Source organism: Aquarana catesbeiana, linkage group LG02 (assembly GCF_042186555.1).
Source record: "Aquarana catesbeiana isolate 2022-GZ linkage group LG02, ASM4218655v1, whole genome shotgun sequence".
In the NCBI taxonomy this organism is placed as follows: domain Eukaryota; kingdom Metazoa; phylum Chordata; class Amphibia; order Anura; family Ranidae; genus Aquarana; species Aquarana catesbeiana.
The window spans coordinates 643,032,184-643,058,042 of NC_133325.1; the positions used below are offsets into that span (position 1 = coordinate 643,032,184).

Consider the following 25,859-nt stretch of genomic DNA (forward strand, 5'->3'; position numbering starts at 1 on the left):
CAATGTCGGCACCTGAAGCCGATCTATCCCTCGGCTGTCGGGTGCTGCCGTCGCCATCCTCGGTAAGGGAAGCAGGAAGTCAAGCCTTGCGGCTTGACTTCCTGCTTCCCTATTGTGCATGCGCGACTCGCGCTGCGCTATCCCACTGGTCCCTGCTGTTTTCTGGGACCCGTGTGTCTCCCACAATACAGTGGGGGGGAGTGGCGTAGATACCCGCGGGTGGCTCAGGTATCTTTGCCCGGAAGTGGGAGCAAAATACCTTTATTAGAGATGTATCTGCTCCCCCCTCCCCCTGAAAGGTGCCAAATGTGACACAAGAGGGGGGAGGAACCGGAAAAACGGAAGTTCCATTTTTGTGTGGAACTCCGCTTTAAACTAATTGTAAGCCTCAGACATGAAATATGAACAAAGCATATCCCTCTATAGAGTTTACATGCCCCAATTAAAAGCACCAATTGCCATTTCTGTCTGCTGCTTTGTTTCTCTGCTATCAGCATGCGTCACTTCTGACAATTTCTCCTGACTTCAAGAGAAAAATGATGATGGGGGAGGGACCTCCAGCTGATAGACAGCCTCAGCTCTGTTCCTGTGTTCTGTGTAAAGGAGGGGTGTGTCTCTTCCCTCCAATCAGCTCTCAAAGCTCTCCTCACTGAGCTCTGCAGAGTGTAACTTCAGTTCTCTGCACCCTTTTTTTTTAAACTCTCAGAAAAGCTTTATAATTCAGCACTTTGAATGGCTGTAAAGTAGAGAAGACTGCAGATAGACACATACAAATTACGTAGAAGAATTTGTTTCATCTCTGTGTATCACCTGAGGCCAGTCAATTCACTGGGTATATGTAAGGATTTACAACCACTTTAAGTAATATGTTTAGTATAACTTATACATGACAGCTATACACACCCACTGCAGTAGAATCAGAGAACATAGGGCTCAAGGGACCAATAATAAAGCACATTACCCTACTCGATAACTGATTATTGCACACAGCGATTTTTCCAGTTTGGTGTAAACATCTTCCTGCAACAATTCTGTGTTACGGAGAAAAGGGAAGGAAGTTTGTTTCTATAAATGTTCAGCTAATGGCAATCAGCACCAGGCATATCTGCACAGGTCCTGGTGGGTTCAACAACAGGCAAACGTATCTCCTCCTGTCATTCCCTTCAGAAATCGATATAAAATATGCATATCTAATATATTGTATGCAAACCAAATTTAGTCTAATATCCACAAAATTTGAACAGTGGGACCCAGAACAAATTTTTAGATCACACAGAGGGTTGTTTAAATGCTCATACAATAACTACGATAAAAATCACAAAATTCGATTTAGATCAAAAAAGTTTTATTCAAATCAAAAAAATCTTATTTTGTTTGAATTTTTTTTTTTTTTAAATCATTGATTTATATCCCCCCTGACTACTTCTACCATCTGGGCAATGCGAACTCCCTTTGGTCACAGGAATATGAATCAGTTGGATGAAGTCTAAATTGGTCTTGCACTTCTAAAGCGAACCCAAACACGTGCAATTTCTGCTCTTATTTAAATATTACAAGATGCCCAGCATATTTTAAAACCAATCCACACTTATCATGGAATTCACAACTAAGAATAGGTTGGAAACTTCATCACAGCATGTCAATGCCTCCATTGACTTTGGTATCACATACTGTGAAATTGGGCACCTCATAGTAGCTAATCAACAATGTATCAGTCAAACCCACAAATGTCTTTCTATATGATCAAAAGTGGTGAGTATTTCCACCGAGGGCTCCGAATGGCAGCATGAGATGTGATTATTCCCCACTGGGCTTCCAAGCCACAAGCTTACCAAGCCCATGAAAACAGCTTTGGCAGGGCAGGATTATCCTTGACATTCACTCTCCTGGAGAAACACATTTCATGAGGTTGATGACCTCTCTTAGGCTGCTTTCACACTGAAAGCCTTGGGCGTTAGCACTAAAGCGCCGCTCGTTTTAGCGTTACTTTACCACTGTTTAAAGCGGTGTTCCACCCACAATTTTTTTTTTAATTTAGCAGCTGCAAACACTGTAGCTGTTGACTTTTAATAAGGACACTTACCAGTCCAGGGAGCCCGCGATGTCGCCCCCACCCCCCCCCCCACCGAGGCCAATCTGTCCATTGGATCGGGTGCAGGCGCCACCATTCTAATTAAGGAAAACAGGCAGTGGAGTCTTGCAGCTTCACTGCCCGTTTCCTACTGCACATTCGCAAGTCGCATGGCGCTTTGTCAATAGTCGGCTGTCTTCTGGGACACACACATGTCCCATAAGACATCGGGGGGGCTCACCGAAGAAGAGGATATGATGTCCTGCACCGCAGACCGGATGGATCGGAAAAACAGGCTGTACTTCATAAACAGGTAACTTAGAAAAAAAAAAATTTTTAACTAGCCAATAATGAGTGGTGAAGAGGTGGTCTTTCATTTAAGACCACCTCTCAAAAGTGGGTGGAACCACTTTGGCCGCTAGCGGGGCACTTTTAGTCCCAAAGAAGGGGTTAAAAACTCCCATGTTGCGGCACTTCCAAAACGCTTTTCGGTCGATTCATTCATTCATTGCAATGGGCAGGGGTGTTTTGGCAGCCAACGCTCCCAAACCGCCCCAAAGATGCTGCTTGCAGGACTTTTTCTAACGTCCTGTAAGCGCACCGCCCAGGAGTGAAAGCACCCATTGCAGTGAATGGGAGGCAGTTTTAAGGCGCTTTACAGAAGCTATTTCTAGTGCTAAAATGCCTGAAAACTGCCTCAGTGTGAAAGGAGTCTTATGTGTCATAAGTTTAGGAATAGGAGATAAACTTAATGTGAACCTCTGTTGAGATCAGGCATACTAATATATTTAAATATTGTGAACAAGTAGCAAAAGCACTTTGAAACAGGGGCCCATTCACCTATGAATCTATAAGCATTGTATAGATACTAATAATATAACTTACATATTTGATGTCTTTATTTTTTTTTCATGAATTTATTTCTCAGACCTTCCTTTTTAAACTGTGCCCCGGCCACACTCGTACACTGTCATTCTATGTGTGTCCCCTGTACTGCCGGGACCTCTGGAGTCCTGTAGGAGTCTCCTGTATGTGCGCACTTCCACTGAGACTACAACTGTACAGTGCAGTACACAGAGAACGCAGGATAGGGACACATAGCAAAAACCACCTCTCTCCTCCTACACAGCGGTGATTAACAGCAGCTCTGTATCCCACTCACATGGTATTTAGAAAGATTGTCAAACAAAAGTATAGCACTGAATAAAAAAAAATGGAGATACGATGAAGAATGATGAGGTATGATGCATGTCATAATTAATCAAAGAACTTTCTGTGTTAATCCAGAGCAACCAATTAGATTCTTCTCTTCATTCTACAAGTGCCAATTCCAGGTAAATGGTTCAGCACAGACAGTTCTTATATTGGACACTTGATAAATGAAGAATGAGGACAATCCGTTTGAACTGGGATATCACCTGTGTGACCATTGGCCATTCTCAACACAAAGTGTCGGCCTACACAGGTTCTCTCTTACGAATCCCCCGACTTTCGTTGCCTAATCTATTACATGATTTTGACATCTACGGCGCATTATCAAACTTAAAAATTAATTTTGCCAAGTCCGAAGCTATGGGAGTGGGGTTACCACAGCAACTTCTATCTCATTTACAAGTGAGCTTTAAACTAAATTGGACAAATTCTGCGTTAAAATACTTGGGGACCTTTATACCTTTAACCACTTCAGCCCCGGAAGAATTTACCCCCTTCCTGACCAGAGCACTTTTTGCCATTCGGCACTGTGTCGCTTTAACTGACAATTGCGCGGTCGTGCGACGTGGTTCCCAAACAAAATTGACGTCCTTTTTTTCCCACAAATAGAGCTTTCTTTTTGTGGTATTTGATCATCTCTGCGGTTTTTATTTTTTGCGCTATAAACAAAAAAAAGCGACAATTTTGAAAAAAAACGCATTATTTTTTACTTTTTGCTATAATAAATATCCCCAAAAAATAATTAAAGAAACATTTTTTTTTCCCTCAGTTTAAGCTAATACGTATTCTTCTACATATTTTTGGTAAAAAAAAAAAAAAAAATCGCAATAAGCGATTATTGATTGGTTTGCGCAAAAGTTATAGCGTTTACAAAATAGGGGATAGTTTTATGGCATTTTTATTAATAATTTTTTTTTTACTAGAAATTGGCGGTGATCAGCGATTATTGTGACTGCGACATTATGGCGGACACATCGGACATTTTTGACACATTTTTGGGACCAATGCCATTTATACAGCAATCAGTGCTATAAAAATGCACTGATTCCTGTGTAAATGACACTGGCAGTGAAGAGGTTAACAACAAGGGGGCGGGGAGGGGTTAAGTCAGAACTTGGCATGTGTTCTAACTGTAGGGGGCATGGGCTAGCTGTGACACGTCACTGATCTCTGCTCCCGATGACAGGAAGCAGAGATCAGTGACACTGTCACTAGGCAGAATGGGGAGATGCTGTTTACATCAGCATCTCCCCGTTTGTCCTCTCCGTGAGGCGATTGCGGGTATCCCCGCGGCGAGTGAGTCCGCAGGACCTGCATCCCGACTCACGGAGCCAGGGAATTCAATGGCACGGCGGGGAATTCAAATGGGACTTACAGGTACGCCCATTTGCCCAGACGTGCCATTCTGCCGACGTACATCGGCGTGCGCCGGTCTGGAAGTGGTTAAAACCTTCCTGACTCTTCGACCTGGATTTTCTCCCGCTCTTGAAAACCGTCAGAGCGCTCCTAACTACGTGGCAGACTGGCCTACATTCATGGTTCGGCCGCTGCAATATTATCAAAATGAGCATCCTCCCTTAATTTTTTATACCTATTCCAAGCTCTGCCAATTTCCAACTCTACTAGTAATCTTAACCTCCTTAGCGGTAATCCCGAGTGAGGCTCGGGGTGAATTTTCATTACCAAAAGCGGTAACCCCGAGGCACACTCGGGATCGCATTGCAGGATCCAGGCAAAGTTACTTATCTTGTCCCCAGGATCCTGCGATGTCTCCCCGCTGTGTGCGTGGGACGTGTCCTCCGCCGGATCTATCACAGAGCCGAGCTCCGTTCCCTGTGAGCGTTGCGACGCACGGGGACAGAGCACGGCGCCAAATTCAAAAAGTTAAAAACACACAATACATACAGTACACTGTAGTCTTACAGATTACATTACTGTATCACATTATTTCACATCTCTTTTGTCCCTAGTGGTTTGTCCAGTGTCCTGCATGCAGTTTTATATTATAAATACTGTTCTTTCTGCCTGGAAACTGGAGATTGTCCATAGCAACCAAAAAGCGTCCCTTTACATCAAAAGTGGTTTTAAACCAGCTAGAAAACAGCAATAATAAATAAGAATCACTTGCAGAATTGAGCGATAGTGATTTGTGGGGAAATCTGTCATCAAACAATGAAAGTAACAACAGCGACAATTCTGCAACTGAGCAAATTTCAGTGTTTTTGATTTGATTACATTATTGAATCATTTTTATTATTATTATATTATTATTTTTTATAGTTATTTATTATATTATAACTTATGATTTCGTGTTTCAAACTTTATCATACCCAGTCTGTCTAGTAGACTCTTGTTTGGACAGATTTAAAGTGGTGTTCCGGACGAAATTATACTTTTTAAATAAAAATACTAGGGCTGCAACTAACGATTATTTTCATAATCGATTAGTTGGCCGATTATTGTTTCGATTAATCAATTAATCGGTTAATAACCTTAAAAAAAAAGTGTGGTGTATAATTTAGTTAATATGTAAAGTTTAAAAAAAAAGGCAATTCATTCTTAAATATCTCTATGCAGTGGTAAATATAAACAACCAACTATATGGTTAGGGAGCAAAATATTGAATCCACTCTGAGAATAACAGACAGAAGAGATATACTGTATATTTATTATTAGAGGAGATATACTGTATACACTATTAGAAGAGAAATACTGTTTTTTGGCCAATTTGTTGTTGGGCAGATTAAAAAATACAAATTGCTGCAAAAACGCATTACATGCTTTTCTGCAGCTTCTCCATTGAAGTATATTGAACCTAAAAAGCACCATTTTGCATTAAGAAAAAAAAAAAGTCCTTGACCCTTTCCAAATACGCAGCGGCTGAAAAAAGCATAGATGTGAACGTGTCCCATAGGAAACCATGTTAAATTAACTGTAGTGTGTTTCTGCAAAAAGCACCAAAAAACACATAGATGTGAACCAGGTCTAAGACGTTTAGTAACATAATGGGGTTAAAAGAAACTAAAATGAGCCCTTTATAGTACAAAAAAAGCAAATAATCGCAACTGTAAGGGGTTCATTTTTTTTTACTGTAGAACGGTGAAAGTAATATTTACAGTAGCGATTTGCTCTTTTTGTACTATAAAGGGCTCATTTTATTTATTTAACCCCACTATTTTACTGGCCGATTAATCGATTATGAAAATAGTAATCGATTAATTTCATAATCGATTAGTTGTCGATTAATCGATTAGTTGTTTCAGCCCTAAAAAATACCCCTATAATACACAAGCTTAATGTATTCTAGTAAAGTTAGTCTGTAAACTAAGGTCTGTTTTGTTAGTTTATAGCAGTAGTTTGTTATTTTATAAACTTACAGCAGGCCGTGGCCATCTTAAGTCTGGGCATCTGAAGCCAGACTGTATTTCTTCCTGGATCTCATCCTTGCAGATCTCACACATGCTCAGTGCACCACAAGCAGTATAATAGGTTTCAGGTCAGGTTTCCATAGCAACGGCAGTGTCAGAGGAAGTTGCCGCCCCTTCCCAGAAGGCATTGCAAACAGGAAATGATGCGATGGGCCGCGGCCAGGGCGGAGGAAGTGAAAAATGAATACAGCAGATATACAGTAAGTGCTGAGAAAAAAAAATTTTAAATATCCAATTCGTTTACAGTGCACAGTTTAGTAAGGGATGCTGAAGAGTTGTAAAAGTGGGTGGAACTCCACTTTAAATGAGTTATTCCTAAGAATTACAGGCCTACAATATAAAACGCCAAATTTCCATGCAAAACATTGTACCGCTTTGTGCATTAAAAATCTGAAATAATCATACCGCCATGGAGGTTAAACAAGTGCAGGGTTTGTTTACTGACTTTATCTGGGCCCGTAAATGGCCACGCCTACACAGGAAACTATTGTCACTACCTAAATTGTGTGAGGGACTAGCCGTGCTGGATCTACGGACATACTACCATGCCATCCATCTGGGTAGGCTCTTTTATTGGTGTCGCCACCAAGACGCAAAGCTTTGGACCCAGATAGAGCAAGCCCAAAGTGACATACCTCTTCCGAGAGCACCTTGGTGCTATCAATCATTGCCCAGAGTTCCCGGACGTTTTGAGCAGCCGGGATGTCAATTGATCTCTATGCGATCACATGATCTCAGAGTCAACACAACTGTTATGAATGAGTTTTATTCATAACATTTGTGCTTAGTATTGTGATGCTGTGATTGGACCATAGCTATCACATGGTACCTGGGCCAATCACAGCACTCTGTACCGGCTTGCTATGGGGGCACTCCAAAGGAGGAAGAGCCAATAGGGGACCCCAGAAGAGAAGCATCAGGGCTGCTCTGTGCAAGACCATTGCACAGAGCAGGTAAGTAGTACATGTTTGTCATTATAAAAAAATAAACTGTGCCTTTACAATAACTTTAAAAATAAAGACCCCCAAGAGCTCAGCAGTACATGTAACATCAGATTAAGCTGTTGCACCTGCAAATACTACTCTAGAAGAAAAGTTCCTGAGCAATGTCCCCAGAACCTCAACAACCAATCCAGAGCTCACACACTGTACTGTGGGATGCTATGGGGCCACTTAATGACACCATTGTTAAAAACAGAAAACTAGCTAGTTCAGCTGAAGTTATTTGTGCTGATCAGCTGCTGAAAGTGCCTAGTCTTCAATTTTAGGATCAATGGCTGTGATTACATTGGTGGCAATTCATGACCCTAAATGAATGCATTCAAGAAATGTTCTATGTAGAAGAGCCATCAGTCCGCCTCCTTATGTCCATGTGTAGATAAAAAAGTGATTTTCTTAATTAAAAAAATAAATAAACATCTTGGAAATAATTTGATTCCATATGCATCACTGATTGTACACTTAATTGTCATAATCAACATCATGTCAGGCTCCATTATCACATCAAGCTCAATTATTTATATACAACTGAATCGGGCATCCAGAGTTTCCTTTGTTCTCCTGACAATCTTCTGGTGGCATTATGAATTAGTGTACATCACACACGACGGGGCAGACATTAGCTATTTTGGCTCGTACATAAGTGCTAGTCGAAGTAGATTTATAGCTGTTGCTAAAGAAAGAGAAGAAGGCCGACTTTGATCAGTTGAGTTGGGACTAAGCAGATTGACCTGTCCTCGTTCCTCTAAAGATGTATCATCTGTGTCACTTATAACTGAGCAATGGTAGTCGGTGACCTTGACTGGAACATAAAAAATGTTGTCTTCATTACAAGGTCTACATTCTGCCTCCCTCTAATTTGTAGAAGTTTATATACACTATATTACAAAAAGTATTGGGACGCCTGCTTTTACACGCACATGAACTTTAATGGCATCCCAGTCTTATGCCCCGTACACACGGTCAGACTTTGTTCGGACATTCCGACAACAAAATCCTAGGATTTTTTCCGACGGATGTTGGCTCAAACTTGTCTTGCATACACACGGTCACACAAAGTTGTCGGAAAATCCAATCGTTCTAAACGCGGTGACGTAAAACACGTACGTTGGGACTATAAATGGGGCAGTGGCCAATAGCTTTCATCTCTTTACTTATTCTGAGCATGCCTGGCACTTTGTCCGTCGGATTTGTGTACACACAATCAGAATTTCCGACAACGGATTTTGTTGTCGGAAAATGTTATATCCTGCTCTCAAACTTTGTGTCGGAATATCCGATGGAAAATGTGTGATGGAGCCTACACACGGTCGGAATTTCCGACAACAAGGTCCTATCACACATTTTCCATCGGAAAATCCGGCATTAGTCTGCAGGGTTCAATATTGAGTTGGCCCCAGTGTTAATTTCATCAACGCAAACATATTAGTCAAAGATTTCGTCAGCGGCATTTTTACAGTGGCGAAAATGAAACGAAAAGTACAGCACATTTTCTTCCACTGACGAAAATCAAATCTGTTTTCGTTAACGAACGAACACGGGACGAAAATGGCAAGAAGGGAAGTTTACCCTCAAGAACTAACTTCCAGTTTTCACCAAGCTCCGGCTGCTTCGACTCCCAGCAAGCAAGCAAGCGACTGTGTGCGCCGCGACTGACAGAGACCAGAGCAGCACTGTACATTACAGACAGCCAGGCCTCTCGAGTCCCAACGAGACTGTCCCACTCCCGAGTCCCGACTCACGAGATGACCGCCAGCCAGGCGTCCACGTCTAGAGCAGAGAGCAGAGCAGACTGTGAGTGTGTGGTACACTACATTACAATTACAGCAGGCCTGAGGCTTCCCCTCAGACCACCATCCAGCACTGTGTGTGCATTACACAGGCCTTCTCTAACCACTGGCAGTGGCATCCAGGGCACTGTGCATTGCAGGCCATCCCTCAGGCCTGAGACCACCATCCAGCACTGTGCAGCATTACAGGCCTCCTCTGATCACTGGCAGCATCAAGGGCACTGTGCATTACAGGCCATCCCCCAGACCTAAGACCACCATCCAGCACTGTGTGTGCATTACACAGGCCTTCTCTAACCACTGGTAGTGGCATCCAGGGCAATGTGCATTACAGGCCATCTTTCAGACAACCACCATCCAGCACTGTGCAGCATTACAGGCCTCCTCTGATCACTGGCAGTGGCATCCAGGGCACTGTGCATTACAGGCCATCCCTCAGACCTGAGACCACCATCCAGCACTGTGCAGCATTACAGGCCTCCTCAGACCACCGTCCAGAGCACTATGGAGCATTACAGGCCTCCTCAGACCACCATCGAGAGCACTGTGCAGCATTACAGGCCTCCTCAGAACACCGTCTAGAGCACTGTGCAGCATTACAGGCCTCCTCAGAACACCGTCTAGAGCACTGTGCAGCATTACAGGCCTCCTCAGACCACCATCCAGAGCACTATGGAGCATTACAGGCCTCCTCAGACCACCATCAAGAGCACTGTGCAGCATTACAGGCCTCCTCAGACCACCGTCCAGAGCACTGTGCAGCATTACAGGCCTCCTCAGACCACCATCGAGAGCACTGTGCAGCATTACTGGTCTCCTTAGACCACCATCCAGAGCACTGTGCAGCATTAGAGGCCTCCTTAGACCGTCTAGAGTGGCTAAATCTGTATCTGTGAGTTTGTTCACACCTTAATACCATAAATAATAACATGATATTAGATTTTTTTACTTCAGGGGTATATAATGAGTTTGGAAATTCTAGAGAAATGCTTAAATAATGTATTACAATTTAAAAAAACACATTAGATTTTAGTTGACTAAAATTATTTTAATAGACTAAAATGTATTGGAGATTTTAGTCGACTAAAATACGATGACTAAAATTGGACTAAAACTAAAATGGCATTTTAGTCAAAGACTATGACTAAAAATAAAACATTTGCAGAAGACTAAAATGGGACTAAAACTAAAATGCCAATTTTGGAGCAACTGAACTTGCAGAGTGCAACTACACTTTGGAAAATGCACAGCCTATTTGCCTTTAGTAAATCAACCCCAACGTGTGCATGGACACATTGGGGTTGATTTACTAAAGGCCAATAGACTGTGCACCTTGCAAAGTGCAATTGCACTCTGCAAGGGCAGCTGCTCCAGAGCTTAGTAAATGAGGTAAAGCTTCACTTTGCAAAGAATACCCAATCACATGCAAAGAAAATAAAAAAACTGAATTTTGGCTTGCAGATGATTTGTTGACAAAAGTCAGCAGAGCTTCTGCTCGATTACTAATCTCTGGAGCAACTGCACTTTGCAAAGTGCACAGTCTTTTTGCCTTTAGTAAATCAACCCCATAGGCTAACATGCCTGACACCCCTAGAAGCAGCTGCAAAAACTCCCATTGTGCATGAGGCCTATGGAAGTAGAACTGGTCTAAACAGAAAGCTGCAAAGTGAATATCAGTGTCAGCCCTCTTCCCAGACAGTGGGGTTGATTTACTAAAGGCAAATAGATTGTGCACTTTGCAAAGTGCAATTGCACTCTGCAAGTGTCGTTGCTCCAGAGCTTAGTAAATGAGGTAAAGTTTCACTTTACAAAGAATACCAAATCACATGCAAGGAAAGAAAAAAAAAAGCATTTTTACTTGCAGATGATTGGATGATGGAAGTCAACAGAGCTTCTTTCATTTACTAAGCTCTGGAGCAACTGCTCATGCAGAGTGCAACTGCATTTTGCAAAGTGCACAATCTATTTGCCTTTAGTAAATCAACCCCAGTGTGTCAGGGTGTGTAAATCCCAAGTAGACAATTTAAATTAGGAAGGTAAACAGATCACACATGTGGATTGCAGGACTAGGTGTAGCTGGCTATAGTTCCATATGTAACATTTTACCAGATCTAGAATAGAATGTAAAAATCTGTAACAAATCAACAGATGGCAAAAAGTAGTAGAACAGGAATTTTAAACTGTAACTGTAACTGTAAAAGAATGAATGACCAGCCCACCTACTGTAGATTGAAGCCTTTGAATTCCACTGAACAGGAAACCCAGAGGAAACCCAGCGTCTGACATATAGGAGACTGGAATTAAGTCATAAGAAGTTTCTATATTGCATAAAGGCCCGTACACATGATCAGAAAATTGTATGAAAAATACAGCTTTTGAAGCGATCGTATGATAATCTGATCGAAAGTACACAGCTCTCAAGAGCCGATCAGTACAGATCGTGCAAAATTATCCAATGGGACAAGAACAACATTTTTCTCGTATGATGCCAGATCGTACTATTTTCGTTTAATCAATACAGTTACAGAACTTCTGATTTTTTTATCTGTCATACGAGAAGTTTCGTAGCTTTAGTAACCTCTCCATTTTCGATATAAGACTAGCATGCAAAAGAAAAAAAAGGACAATCATTTGTCTGATAAACTCACCGTGTGTACCAGGCTCAACAGTCACCAGATTCAGACAGAAAGTGAAAAACGAAAAAGTTGAAATCCAAAAGTCTGAATCTGATTTGTTACTCTTATGCAAAACTGACAGTTCTAATTATAGTAAACCTTGTATTGCCCATACCAGCTATATTCCAGCTATCCGTACTCTTAATGCAGGAACAATAGGTTTGTTGTGAAGGGCGGTACAGACACTTTGAGACCCCATTCACACAGGGACGACTTGTCAGGCGACCTAGTCGCCTGACAAGTCGCCTCCCGTTCTGTGCTATGGAACCGTTCTAAAGGGAGCGACGCAAGTCGCTCCGACTTAGAAAAAGGTTCCTGTACGACTTCGGGGGCGACTTGGGGCGACTTGCATAGACTTCTATACAGAAGTCGTTTTGCAAGTCGCCCGGGCAGTCGTTTGCAGGTCGCCTCGCTGAGGCGACCTGCAAGTCGTGTTGCCCCTGTGCGAATGGGGTCTCAGGCTGGGTTCACACTATTGCAGATCGGATGTGGTTTTCACCGCATCCAATTTACATAGCAGGAGATTGTGACCGGCTCTCTATGGAGCCGGTTCACACATCTCCAAAGCAGCCCCGGTGAGAATTGCACAGGAGTCCTGTGCGTCTTTTGGTCCGTTTTCCAAAAATTCGGGCTGGAATCGGACCTGAACCAGTGAAGGGAGACGCACCGGACCCCCTGCTGTGAGCCACTCCGTGCTCTAGTGTGAACCCAGCCTGAATACATTAGTTCTACTGCAGGAAATTATAATATTCATTATAGCTTGAAACATGCTACTGCCTTGGGGTTGAGTTACTAAAACTTGAGATTACAACTCTGGTGCAGCTCTACATAGAAACCAATCAGCTTCCAGGTTTTTTGGCAAAGCTCAATTGAACAAGCTGAAGCTAGAAGCTGATTGGCTACCATGCACAGCTGCACCAGATTTTGCACTCTTTGAATTTAGTAAATCAACCCCATCATGTGTTCCCGTTAAAAGTGATATTTTAGTTATAGGTAAAGCCTGGTGGGCTAATTCAACTCTCTCAAGAATCTCCCTGCCATAATTCTCAACTGCGCTGCTGTCTAATTGCAGTTCCTGACCAACTTTGTTCCAGCCTCTACCATTACCTTTTCTGTAATAGTCACAGCAGTGTGCATACTCAGGATCTTAGATGCAGAGATTCTTTATCAAAGCTGGAGCAGATACAATCTGGAGCAGTTGTGCATGGCAACCAATCAGCTTCTATCTTCAGTTTGTTCAGTTAGGCTCCATTCACATTAGCATGTTCCCAAAGTCACACGATTTCCAGTGCTACTTTGGAGAGCAACTTTGATGCGACTTTACAACTCTTTGGACCAAAATTGCATCAAAAATTGCACCAAAGTAGTGCAGGCTAGTTGCATTGGTTTTACTTTGATGTCCAAAGTTACATGACAAGTCGCACAAGTGTGAATGGAGCCGTAAAGGATAAATTCACCTTTTCAGAAAAAATAATAAATGCACATTTTTTTGCAGATAAAAAAATGTGCATTTATTATTTTTTGTTGCAGGAGCTGGTAAAGCATTGCGCCAGCGATCGTCAGATGGCTGATGCCATGCAGGTCTCCTGTAGACCTGTCAGTGTATATGCGTTTTCATACGTGGTACGAGAAAGCCAAAACATGCTGACAGGAAGAATGAATAAACTACCACGGCATAGTTCATTGAAAACTACAAGCCAACAGCCACAAAAGCTTCCGGGCCTTGTCATTTTTCATTCAATGAGCACTGTGAATGAGTGATGCGGCCGAATGGGAGGAGCCCCACATGGCCACATTTAAAAAAAAAAAAATTTGACAGCTAGCAGGTGGAGAAGAACCCCCCGCTAGCTGGCACAGTGAGGATCGGGCCAGTGCATTTATAACATGTAATATGTTTTGAAAAGTGAATGTATCCTTTAAGCTTAGAAAGAGAAATCGAATTGGTTGCCATGCACAGTTGCTCCCAATTCGGTCTATTCTAGTTTTGATAAATTCCTCTCTCTGTGTCTGTTTTTACCATGAAAGCTTCCACCTTGCCTGATAGTAATTTTCTCCAGTTTGTACACTTAGTCGTGCATGCAAAGCTCAGTGTACAATTGTCAGCTCTGTGTACAATCTTGGCATGCATTGGGTGCTGTATTTATTGCTGTAATGCTGGCCATACACTTGTAGATTTCTCAATTCCCCTAAATGGCATTGATGGAGGAATCTCCCTTGTGCCATTGTATTTAGACAGCCACAACACATGCGGCCGCCTGAACACCCAAACTGTAATGCAGCGTACACACGGTCGGACATTTCGACCGGACTGGTCCAACGGACGCCGACGGACCAAATCCTGCGGACAATCCAATCGTGTGTGGGCTTCACCGGACCTTCAGCGGACTTTTCCAGTCGCAGATCTGACGGACTTTAGATTTGGAACAGGCTTCAAATCTTTACGTCGTAACTCCGCCAGACCCAGAAATCCGCTCGTCTGTATGCTAGTCCGACGGACAAAAACCGATGCTAGGGCAGCTATTGCCTACTGGCTATCAACTTCCTAATTTTAGTCCGGTGTACGTCATCATGTACGAATCCGTCGGACTTTGGTGTGATCGTGTGTAGGCAAGTCCGTTCGTTAAAAAGTCTGTCGGGAGTCCGTCAAAAGTCCATCGAAAGTCCGCCGGAAAGTCCGTCGGACCAGTCCGGTCAAAAAGTCCGCTCGTGTGTACGCGGCATAACAGTTTCTGTTAGGATGCAGTCACTATCGGCTGACAATTTTCCACCCACCTCCTTCCATTTTTCAATTGAAGTTTGTGAAGCCAGGTGGTGCACACAGGGTCATCCATGGCTCAAATTTCAGCCAATTTATCAGAAATTGCCAATATTTGAGCTGAGCGTTTTATCTGAGAGTACTGATCAGATGCAGATCGGCTGCTGTTTTACAGCATGCTCGTTCAACAGAAGCCAGTCATGAGATTGGCTTCTGTCCAACAAGGACCTGTACACAGGGGCCAAATGTCTGCCGGTATCTACTGTACGGGCTGATTTTGGCCAATATTTAGCCCATGCGTACGGGGCTTTAGTCCTGTATGTAGGGGAGTCATATCCTGGGTAGGGCTGGAGAAAGAGGGTAAAGACACCGAACACAGAAGAAGACCTAACGAGCATGTCAGAGGCAGAAATGGTGTGATGCGGGGAGATTTCGGGTGTCCCATCCATGGATCGGACACTTTGGGAGGTAGGTGGCCATAATATGGAATTACGCTTGCTGTGCGTACTCACACATTATAGAAAGAACCCACCCACCACAATGTATACTGCTCTGCTTTATATCAGTAAAACTATCTCTTTTCTCTACTTTTACCTGTATAAATATATCTTTCTTTGCTGTAAGAAAGTGTCAGGAGATGGAATTCTGATCTACCAAAAACATCAATTCAGGTGAACAACATAGCAACCTCTGAATAACAATCTAAGGCCCTAGGCATGTGGGCAGGGCTCCTTTACACATCTCAGGACTTCATTTTCATTTCTAACTGAAGTCTACCTTTAACCTTTCCACTACCAGAGATGATTCTGCCTTTTTTTGCACACATGGATAAAAAATAGTTTTAGATCTGAAGGTTAGTTAAAACCTCCCCAAACATTATATATTATCTGAAGCAGACACCCTGGAGAATAAAATGGTTGTAGTACAAATTTTTTTACATCACAGTACATATACTAGAATACTGAGAATACTGAATGTTTTAGAGATAAATCCCTGAAGAAGAGGACAACACTTTTTTCTCAAAACGGGTTGGGTTCACCGCCCCGTGGTTTCATGCTCTGTAGAACCTAGGGGATCTTTCCCTAGATTGTTGACCTCATGTGGGGTCGGTGATACATGGTCTCTGTATGTTATAAGCATTGTTTTTATGTTATTTCATATTTTGGGATTTTATATGTGATTAATAAAATTGAATAATTAATACTCTTTGTAACCACCCTGGTGCTATGATTATGTCAGATTTTTGCATCTCAAAGCGATACGTTGTTTTATATAGAAATTTGGCGTTTTATATTGTAGGCCTGTAATTCTTAGAAATAACACACTTAAATCTGTCCAAACAAGAGTCTAGTAGATATCCCGGGTATGATAAAGTTTGAAACACGAAATCATAAATTATAATATAATAAATAACTATAAATAAATATAAGAAATAATAATAATAAAATGAATTTCCCCACGATTCACTATCGCTCAATTCTGCAAGTGTTCTTTTTTACTATCGCTGTTTTCTAGCTGGTCTAAAACCACTTTTGATGTAAAGGCACGCTTTTAGGTTGCTATGGACAATCTCAAGTTTCCAGGCAGAAAGAACAGTATATATAATATAAAACTGCATGCAGGGCACTGGACAAAGCACTAGGAACAAAAGGGATGTGAAATGATTTGATACAGTAATGTAATCTGTAAGACTACAGTGTACTGTATGCGTAGGATCCTGGTGACAAGGTAAGTAACCTGGACCAGGATTCTGCAGTGCAATCCCGAGTGTGGCTCGGGGTTACCGCTAAGGCCCCTTTCACACTTATACGACTTGTCCCACGATTTTGTACTGCAAAATCGTATGACAAGTCATTCTCCATGATTTTCAATGACTACCATTCATATTGGCACGACTTTAAGTCGTGCCGACTTGAAAGTAGTCCCTGCACTACTTTGGTCCAACTTCTATGCGAGTTGTACTCCATAGACCTCAATGTTAAACCCTGAAGTAGCATGCAAGTCGTGCCTGAATAAATATAGACACGACTTCAGTGCGACTTTGTAAGCACAAGCCATGCTCGCTGATCGGGAAAGGAAAATTTTTTTTTCCTTTCCCGATGAGCGACAGGCAGTGCTGACAGCTGTCTGGTATGAATCCAGAGGGGGAATGCCGCGCCAAGTTTTAAATGAAAAAACTGGCGTGGGTTCCCCCCAGGGGCATACCAGGCCCTTAGGTCTGGTATGGATCTAAGGGGAACCCCCTACGCCGAAAAATCGGCGTGGGGTCCCCCCCAAGATCCATACCAGACCCTTATCCGAGCACGCAGCCCGGCCGGTCAGGAATGGGGGTGGGGACGAGCTAGCGCCCCCCCCCTCCTTGACCGTACCAGGCCGCATGCCCTCAACATGGGGGGTGGGTGCTTTGGGGCATGAGGGGCGCCCTGCGGCCCCCCACCCCAAAGCACCTTGTCCCCATGTTGATGAGGACAAGGGCCTCTTCCCGACAACCCTGGCCGTTGGTTGTCGGGGTCTGCGGGCGGGGGGGGCTTATCGGAATCCGGGAGCCCCCCCTTAATAAGGGAGCCCCCAGATCCCGACCCCCCACCCTATGTGAATGAGTATGGGGTACATGGTACCCCTACCCATTCACCTAGGGAAAAAAGTGTCAATAAAAAACACAGTACACAGGTTTTTAAAATAATTTATTAGGCAGCTCCGGGGTCCTCTTCCGACTTCGGGGGTCCTCTTCCGACTTCGGGGGTCTCTCCGGCGTCCGCATCTTCTGCCGGCTCCACCGCTATCTTCTGCAGCTCAATTGCTAGAGGTGGTCCGGACTTCTGCCTTCTGCCTTCTTCTTTTCTTCCAGAGATGTTGACACGACGCTCTCTCCAGCTGGAATGGTCTCTGAACGCTCCGCAACGGACTTATATAGGCGGTGACCCCGCCCCCTTATGAGGTCACTGTCCCGGGGCATGCTGGGACTGTGCCGTCATAAGGGGGCGTGGTCATCACCCGGTGACCACGCCTCCTAAAACGTCACAGTCCCAGCATGCCCAGGGACTGTGACGGCATAAGGGGACGGGTCACCGCCTATATAAGTCCATTGCGGAGCGTTCAGAGACCATTGCAGCTGGAGAGAGCGTCGTGTCAACATCTCTGGAAGAAAAGAAGAAGGCAGAAGGCAGAAGTCCGGACCACCGCTAGCAAATGAGCTACAGAAGATAGCGGTGGAGCCGGCAGAAGATGCGGACACCGGGAGAAGACGCCGGAGAGACCCCCAAAGTCGGAAGAGGACCCCCGAAGTCGGAAGAAGATCCCGGAGCTGCCTAATAAATTATTTTAAAAACCTGTGTACTGTTTTTTATTGACGCTTTTTTCCCTAGGTGAATGGGTAGGGGTACCATGTACCCCATACTCATTCACATAGGGTGGGGGGCCGGGATCTGGGGGCTCCCTTATTAAAGGGGGCTCCCGGATTCCGATAAGCCCCCCGCCCGCAGACCCCGACAACCAACAGCCAGGGTTGTCGGGAAGAGGCCCTTGTCCTCATCAACATGGGGACAAGGTGCTTTGGGGTGGGGGGGCCGCAGGGCACCCCCCCATGCCCCAAAGCACCCCCCCATGTTGAGGGCATGCGGCCTGGTATGGTCCAGGAGGGGGGGGGGCGCTAGCTTGTCCCCACCCCCGTTCCTGACCGGCCGGGCTGCGTGCTTGGATAAGGGTCTGGTATGGATTTTGGGGGGACCCCACGCCGATCCTTCAGTGTAGGGGGTTCCCCTTACAATCCATACCAGACCTAAGGGCTTGGTATGCCCCTGGGGGGGGAACCCACGCCAGTTTTTTTATTTAAAACTTGGTGTGGAGTTCCCCCTTATAATTCATACCAACTACTGTATGTTTTCATTTGTTAATGCCAAAAACGTGGCAAAGTCATACAAAGTAGTACTGCTCCCAAATCGTGGTAAAATCGTGGCAAATCGCGGCAAAATCGTGGCCGCGAAATCGCGGTAAAATCGCGCGATTTTGAAGTCGTATAAGTGTGAAAGGGGCCTAAAGGTACTGAAATGTAACCTCGAGCCACACTCAGGATTACTGCCAGGGAGGTTAAACATTCTCTGTTTATCCACAAAATCCCTTGAAGCTTTCCATCTTTACAGCTGGTTTCCTACTGCATATGTGCGAGCCGTGAATTGTCCCGCAGTCTTCTGGGACCTGGGATGTGTCCCAGAAGGCTTTCGGGGGGTAAGTGGAGGCTGAACTTACACACTGATTGCTGCGGCAATCTGACCGCAAGTGGGAGTGGGTACCTGTCAAAACCAAAACCAAGTGCTTGCGGGGTACCCCTCCCTCCCAAAAAGTGAAAAATGTAGCAGAGGAAAGGGGTAAGATGCAAACAAGCAGAACTTCTCCTTTTGGGTGAAGTTCCGCTTTAGGAATCACTTCCTACATCTTGTTGGAATTTTAGTGTAGATACAGTGCCTTGAAAAAATATTCATACACCTTGAAATTTTCCACATTTTGTCATGTTACAACCAAAAATATAAATGTATTTTATTGGGATTTTATGTGATAGACCAACACAAAGTGGCACATAATTGTGAAGTAGAAGGGAAATGATAACTGGATTTCAAATTTTTTTACAAATAAATATGTGAAAAGTGTGTCGTTCAATTGTCTTCAGCCCCCCTGAGTCAATAATTTGTAGAACCACCTTTCGCTGCAATTACAGTCTTTTTGGGGATGTCTCTACCAGCTCTGCACATCTAGAGAGTGACATTTTTGCCAGTACTTCTTTGCAAAATAGCTCAAGCTCTGTCAGATTGGATGGAGAGCTTCTGTGAACAGCAATTTTCAAGTCTTGCCACAGATTCTCAATTGGATTTAGGTCTGGAATTTGACTGGGCCATTCTAACACATGAATATGCTTTGATCTAAACCATTCCAATAGCTCTGGCTGTATGTTTAGGGTCGTTGTCCTGCTGGAAGGTGAACCTCCGCCCCGTCTCAAGTCTTTTGCAGACTCAGGTTTTCTTCGAAGATTGCCCTACATTTAGCTCCATCCATCTTTCCATCAACTCTGACCAGCTTTCCTGTACCTGCTGATGAAAAGCATCCCCACAACATGATGCTGCCACCACCATGTTTCACGGTGGGTATGATGTGTTCAGGGTAATGTGCAGTGTTAGTTTTCCGCCACACATAGCGTTTTGCTTTTAGGCCAAAAAGTTCAATATTGCTCTAACCAGAGCAACTTCTTCCACATGTTTGCTGAGTCCCCCACATGGCTTCCCGCAAACTGCAAACTTCTTATGGCTTTCTTTCAGCAATGACTTTCTTCTTGCTACTCTTCCATAAAGGCCAGATTTGAGGAGTGCACGACTAATAGTTGTCCTGTGGACAGATTCACCCACCTGCGCTGTGGATCTCTGCAGCTCCTCCAGAGTTACCATGGGCCTCTTGGCTGCTTTTCTGATTAGTGCTCTCCCTGCCCAGCCTGTCAGTTTAGGTGGACAGCCATGTCTTTGTAGGTTTGTAGTTGTGCCATACCGTTTTCATTTTCGGGTGATGGATTGAACAGTGCTCCATGAGATGTTTAAAGCTTGGGATTTTTTTTATTTAAACTTCCCCTCAACTTTATCCCTGACCTGTCTCATGTGTTTCTTGGCCTTCATGATGCTGTTTGTTCACTAAAGTCCTCTAACAAACCTCTGAGGGCTTCCTAGAACAGCTGTATTTACACTGAGACTAAATTATACATAGATGGACTCTGTTTACTAATCAGGTGACTTCTGAGGACAGAAGGTTCCACTATCAAGGGTACTTAATCTGTGGCCCTTCACCTGTTGTGGAACTACAAGTCCCATCATGCCTTTGCCTTTGGGAGTCATGCTTTTAACTGTCAGCCTTGCAATGCCTCATGGGACTTGTAGTTTTGCAACAGCTGGAGGGCCACAGGTTGAGCATCCATGCAACCAGATTTTACTTAGGGGTATCAGAGTAAAGGGGGCTGAATAAAACTGCATGCCACACTTTTCAGAAATGTAATTGTAAAAAAATTTGAAAACCATTTATCATTTTCCTTCCACTTCACAATTATGTGCCAATTTGTGTTGGTCTATCACATAAAATCCCAATAAAATACATTTACATTTTTGGCCCTAACATGACAAAATGTGGAAAATTTCAAGGGGTATGAATACTTTTTCAAGGCACTGTATCTCTATATTTGAGTTCTAGGTTCTAACAGCCTTGCGGGCCCAACCATCAGGTTCACCCAATTGTCTCCTATGCCAGCTCCACATTATTACCTTCTCTTCAGCCCCCCCACCACTCCACTTGGCTCTCTTTAGCCAATGACAGCAGAGAATGGGCAATTTGTCCCATGTAGAAACTGTCTGAGAAGGAGAACCTGTGTTCATGGATTGACAATGAATACCTGCCTGGACATCACCTTCTCACAGAAAACTCCATCCTGTATCACATAATATTGGCGACCATGCATCTGGTATATCGTTCTGTAGAGCTGGGGGCTCCAAACTGCAGGCCGGGGGCCAGATGTGGCGCTTTGCTTGCCTTTATTTGGCCTTTGGGGCACTATTCATCCCACTTATATGAGACACTATTCTGCCCACTGACACCAACAATGGGGCATAATTCCTGCCACTGACAACAAGGGTGCTATTTTTCCCACTGATAATAACAACTGGGCACTATTCCTCACCCAAATACCAAAGATGGGGCACTGTTTACTCCCACTGGCACCACATCAATAAACATTGCAGAAGTCAGAGCCCTTTTACACTGAGCCACGGCCACATTAGTGCTAAAGCGCCGCTCATTGTAGCGGTGCTTTAGCGCTGTTTAAGCGGCGCTTTTCGGCTGCTATCATGGCACTTTTAACCCCAAAAGAAGGGTTGTGGCGCTTCTAAAACGTTTTTCAGGTGCTTTGGAAGCGCTTCCCATTCATTTTAATGGGCAGGGCTTTTTGTATACAGCGTACCATGACACAGGGTAATGCACTATGGTATATGTCCATTTTCTCAGACGTTTTGCTAAAGCAATGCATGTTATAACATGAAAAAAAACACAGTTTAACACAAATGCGTTAACACAATACACCAGGACTTCAGTGGGTGAATAGGCCCTAAAGCCGGCCATGGATGGAGTTTTCTTCTTTACTGCAACTACGCTTTGCAGGAAAGAAAATTGTTTGAAAACTGTGTTGATGGGGTAATCCCTTCAGCAGAGCCATTATGTTCTCTCAGCGGGGGGGGGGGGGAGGCATACACGACTTGAATTTTGTCCCATTTCCTGAATCGGGCAAAGCTTGAGCTATGGTCGGTACCATCCAGCTCAACAAAAGTTTGACTGTTCAATTGGCATTTCTTATATGAATGTTTTTGTATTTTTACTAGTATCCTACACACACACATACTTCCTGAAGAAGCCATGCTGGCGAAACATGTAGAAAAACTTGTGTAAAGGATCTTGTCAATATCACCATAGAGTATGAATTGGATTTCTACTAGGAATCTCTTCAAACTTTTGTTATGGATTTTATGTAATATTTGTAATAAAAACTGTCCAATTTTAACTGTTATCTTTGGTTATAATCTAAGCACCCTGAAAATCCCATTCCTATTTTTGGCACAACTTTCACTATGCAATATAGGGGATGTGGTGCAATTGAGATACACACCTTCCACCCGCACTTATACTCCTAGATTCAATTGACATTTGTTGAAGAAGCCAGGCAGAGAATTGTAGGCTGAACAGCACCTGCACAAAATCAACTGCATCCACTGTTCAGGTATTCTGACAGCTGCTGGTGCTGGCTGTCTGAATACAATAGCCAGCAATGGGAGTTTAGTCCATCTGCACTGTTTAGCGTGGTTTTTAGGATCTGTTGGATTACTTCCATTTGGCCCGCAAGCCGATCAAGCTTTAGAGGGTTTAGATTTGCTTTAAAATGAACATTTTCACCCCATTAAAACTCAGCCTCTTCCACAATGTACTATTTAAATTTTTACCCAAAAAAGGTGAAACACGTCAGCGTCTCATATCCATGCTGATCAGTCGTCTTACCTGCATCGTAGAAGGTGTCCAGCACCTCTGTCTCCCCGAAATCCAGCTCCCCAAAGTTCACACTGGTCAGCTGTGCCCCCTCGCTCTCACAGGCTCGGTGCAGACATTGCAGGGCTCCAGATTCAGGGCTGCCCCCCATGGCTGACTTCAGGCTGTCATTCAAGACATACACCACTCTCAGCGATCTTTGCTTGCTGATCCACTGGGATCCCTCGCCTCCTCCTGGGGGTTCAGGGGCAGAACTGACCCCCGGCACCCCCGATGATGATGTACACTGAACTTCCCCCCCTGATCCAGCCTGGCTGCAAACCCCCATCTCTACAGGTGCCTGTGCTGAAGCATAGAGCCCACTGCTTTCCATGCTGACAGGTGCTGCTTCTGTCCCTCCCCACATTGGACAGGACTCTGTATAGTCACTGGTGGTTGGGAAGGGGGGGCTCTGATCAACCCTTTAGATTGAATCCACACTATATAAAAGGGTAGAGCAGGACACAGGGCTCATCTAATCTGTCCTGCATGTCACAGAATAAACAGAAGAGCAGCTCCGCCAATGAATTCTAGAGTCATGTGAGAAATGTCACCTGCAGCAGCTGTAGAGTCAGTGGAAGTTTACTGATCAGTGTAGAATATAGTCTGAGGCTATATGCAGGCTCTACGTCTATGGATCTGTATGTAATCAGTACAGAATATATTCTGATTTTAGTGCATGCTCTATGGATCTATATGTAATCAGTACAGAATAGTCCAATCTCAATGCAGGCTCTATAGATCTATATGTAATCAGTACAGAATAGTCCAATCTCAATGCAGGCTCTATGGATCTGTGTGTAATCAGTACAGAATATAGTCTGATCTCAATGCAGGCTTTATGGATCTGTGTGTAATCAGTACAGAATATAGTCTGATCTCAATGCAGGCTCTATGGATCTGTATGTAATCAATACAGAATATATTCTGATCTCAGTGCAGGCTTTATGGATCTGTGTGTAATCAATACAGAATATAGTCTGATCTCAATGCAGGCTTTATGGATCTGTGTGTAATCAGTACAGAATATAGTCCAATCTCAATGCAGGCTCTATGGATCTGTGTGTAATCAGTACAGAATATAGTCTGATCTCAATGCAGTCTTTATAGATCTGTATGGAATAAGTACAGAATATAGTCTTATCTCAATGCAGGCTCTATGGATCTGTATGTAATCAATACAGAATATATTCTGATCTCAGTGCAGGCTCTATGGATCTGTATTTAATCAGTACAGAATATAGTCTGATTTCAATGCAGGCTTTATGGATCTGTATGTATTCAGTACAGAATAGTCTGATCTCAATGCAGGCTCTATGGATATCTATTTAATCAGTGCAGAATATAATCTGCTCTTAATGCAGGCTCCTTGGATCTATATGTAATCAGTACAGAAAGTAGTCTGCTCTCGATGCAGGCTCTATGGATCTCTATTTAATCAGTACAGGATGTAGTCTGCTCTCAATGCATGCTCTATGTCTATGGATCTGTATGTAATCAGTACAGAATATAGTCTGATCTCAATGCAGGCTCTGTGTCCAGGGATCTGTATGTAATCAGTACAGAATATAGTCTGATCTCAATGCAGGCTCTGTGTCCAGGGATCTGTATGTAGTCAGAACAGCTGCTGAGCTGATATAAAAAGTAACTTTCCCGGCATCCCTCCAGCACCCTGTCAGTGAGTTCCCATATAGATTCCTGTGCAGGGATCAGTCATGGCCCATGTTGCTGAGTGATGTCCTCCCCATGTGAATGGTGGCGGTGCTCTGTGTCTCCTCGGTGTCACAGTGTGTAATAAGGCGGCCGGGCTCAGCTCCCACTCATGTCTTGTCCTGGAAGGGCGGGACGGTCCCCCTCCCTCTGCCTCCAGCTGTAAATGGCACCTCCTCCTCCGAGGCCGGTCATTCACACGCTGGAGTCTATGGTGTTATGAGGGACAAGACAGTGCTGTCTGACCCTATGTCAGTGTTGAGCAGGGAGTGGCGGCTGTATGGGGAATATGGCTGAGCCTCCAGCACTTCCTCTAATAACAGGGGGCTGAGGAGAATGTGAACACACCCTGTCCTTGGTGTACACACACCGCCTGTCACACACACACCTGGCCACAACCTCCTCCACGTTTTGGTTACACTAGTCAAACCTAATGAGACGCAAAAGAGTGTCACCAACACTACCACAATGTAGTATAATATGACGTTTATAAATAAAACACAATTATCTAATACAGGCACTCCTGTGCTTTACTTTTCTAAATGTGGGAGAAGTTATGTGGGAAGTATAATAAGGTCATTTCACACGTGGGCCCGCTGCAGGTCCGTTTTTTCCCGCCACAGATGTTGCGTGTATTCCCATGCCGGTTTCCAATCTATATCTATTGGGACACGCGGTTGCACTCTGCATGCATTAAGGGACCTGCATTCATATTAGGATACAGCGGCTGTGTCAGTGCATGGGAATGTAGGCTGTACAAAAGAATCTTAATTAATGAAATAATCCACACTCAGACTTATTCTTAATGGTGATAAATGGCCGCGCCACCTTTATTGGTATAAGACGTAAACTCTATAAATAAAACATAAATAAATTATTTAAAATTTTCTTTTTCTTTTGTTTTATTTATTTATTTATTTATTTAATTTCCAATAAAACATATATCAATATCTCGCTCAGTTATAGAACTCGAGCGAGTACCAAGAATAAAAACATTCATCAAAGTTCCCCCTTGATCCAAGGGTGACAAACCACATAACAGGTGCTGCGACAAGGGTGGGAGGGATGGGGAGCTCGTCAAGCCGCTGTGGGGTCAACTGTGACTGGAGCTTAATGCGAGGGTCTT

General features: G+C 43.9%; 1 protein-coding gene across 1 annotated transcript in view; it reads right to left on the bottom strand.

Moving 5' to 3' along the window:
• MAP3K15 (mitogen-activated protein kinase kinase kinase 15) overlaps nt 1-25,064 on the bottom strand; it is a 268,377-nt gene extending 243,313 nt beyond the window's left edge. The window contains exon 1 of the mRNA XM_073616468.1: nt 22,997-25,064. Coding sequence (XP_073472569.1) covers nt 22,997-23,390 — 394 coding nt within the window. The 5' untranslated portion in view covers nt 23,391-25,064. The remainder of the gene's footprint in view (nt 1-22,996) is intronic.
• Between the last annotated feature and the right edge of the window lie 795 nt (nt 25,065-25,859).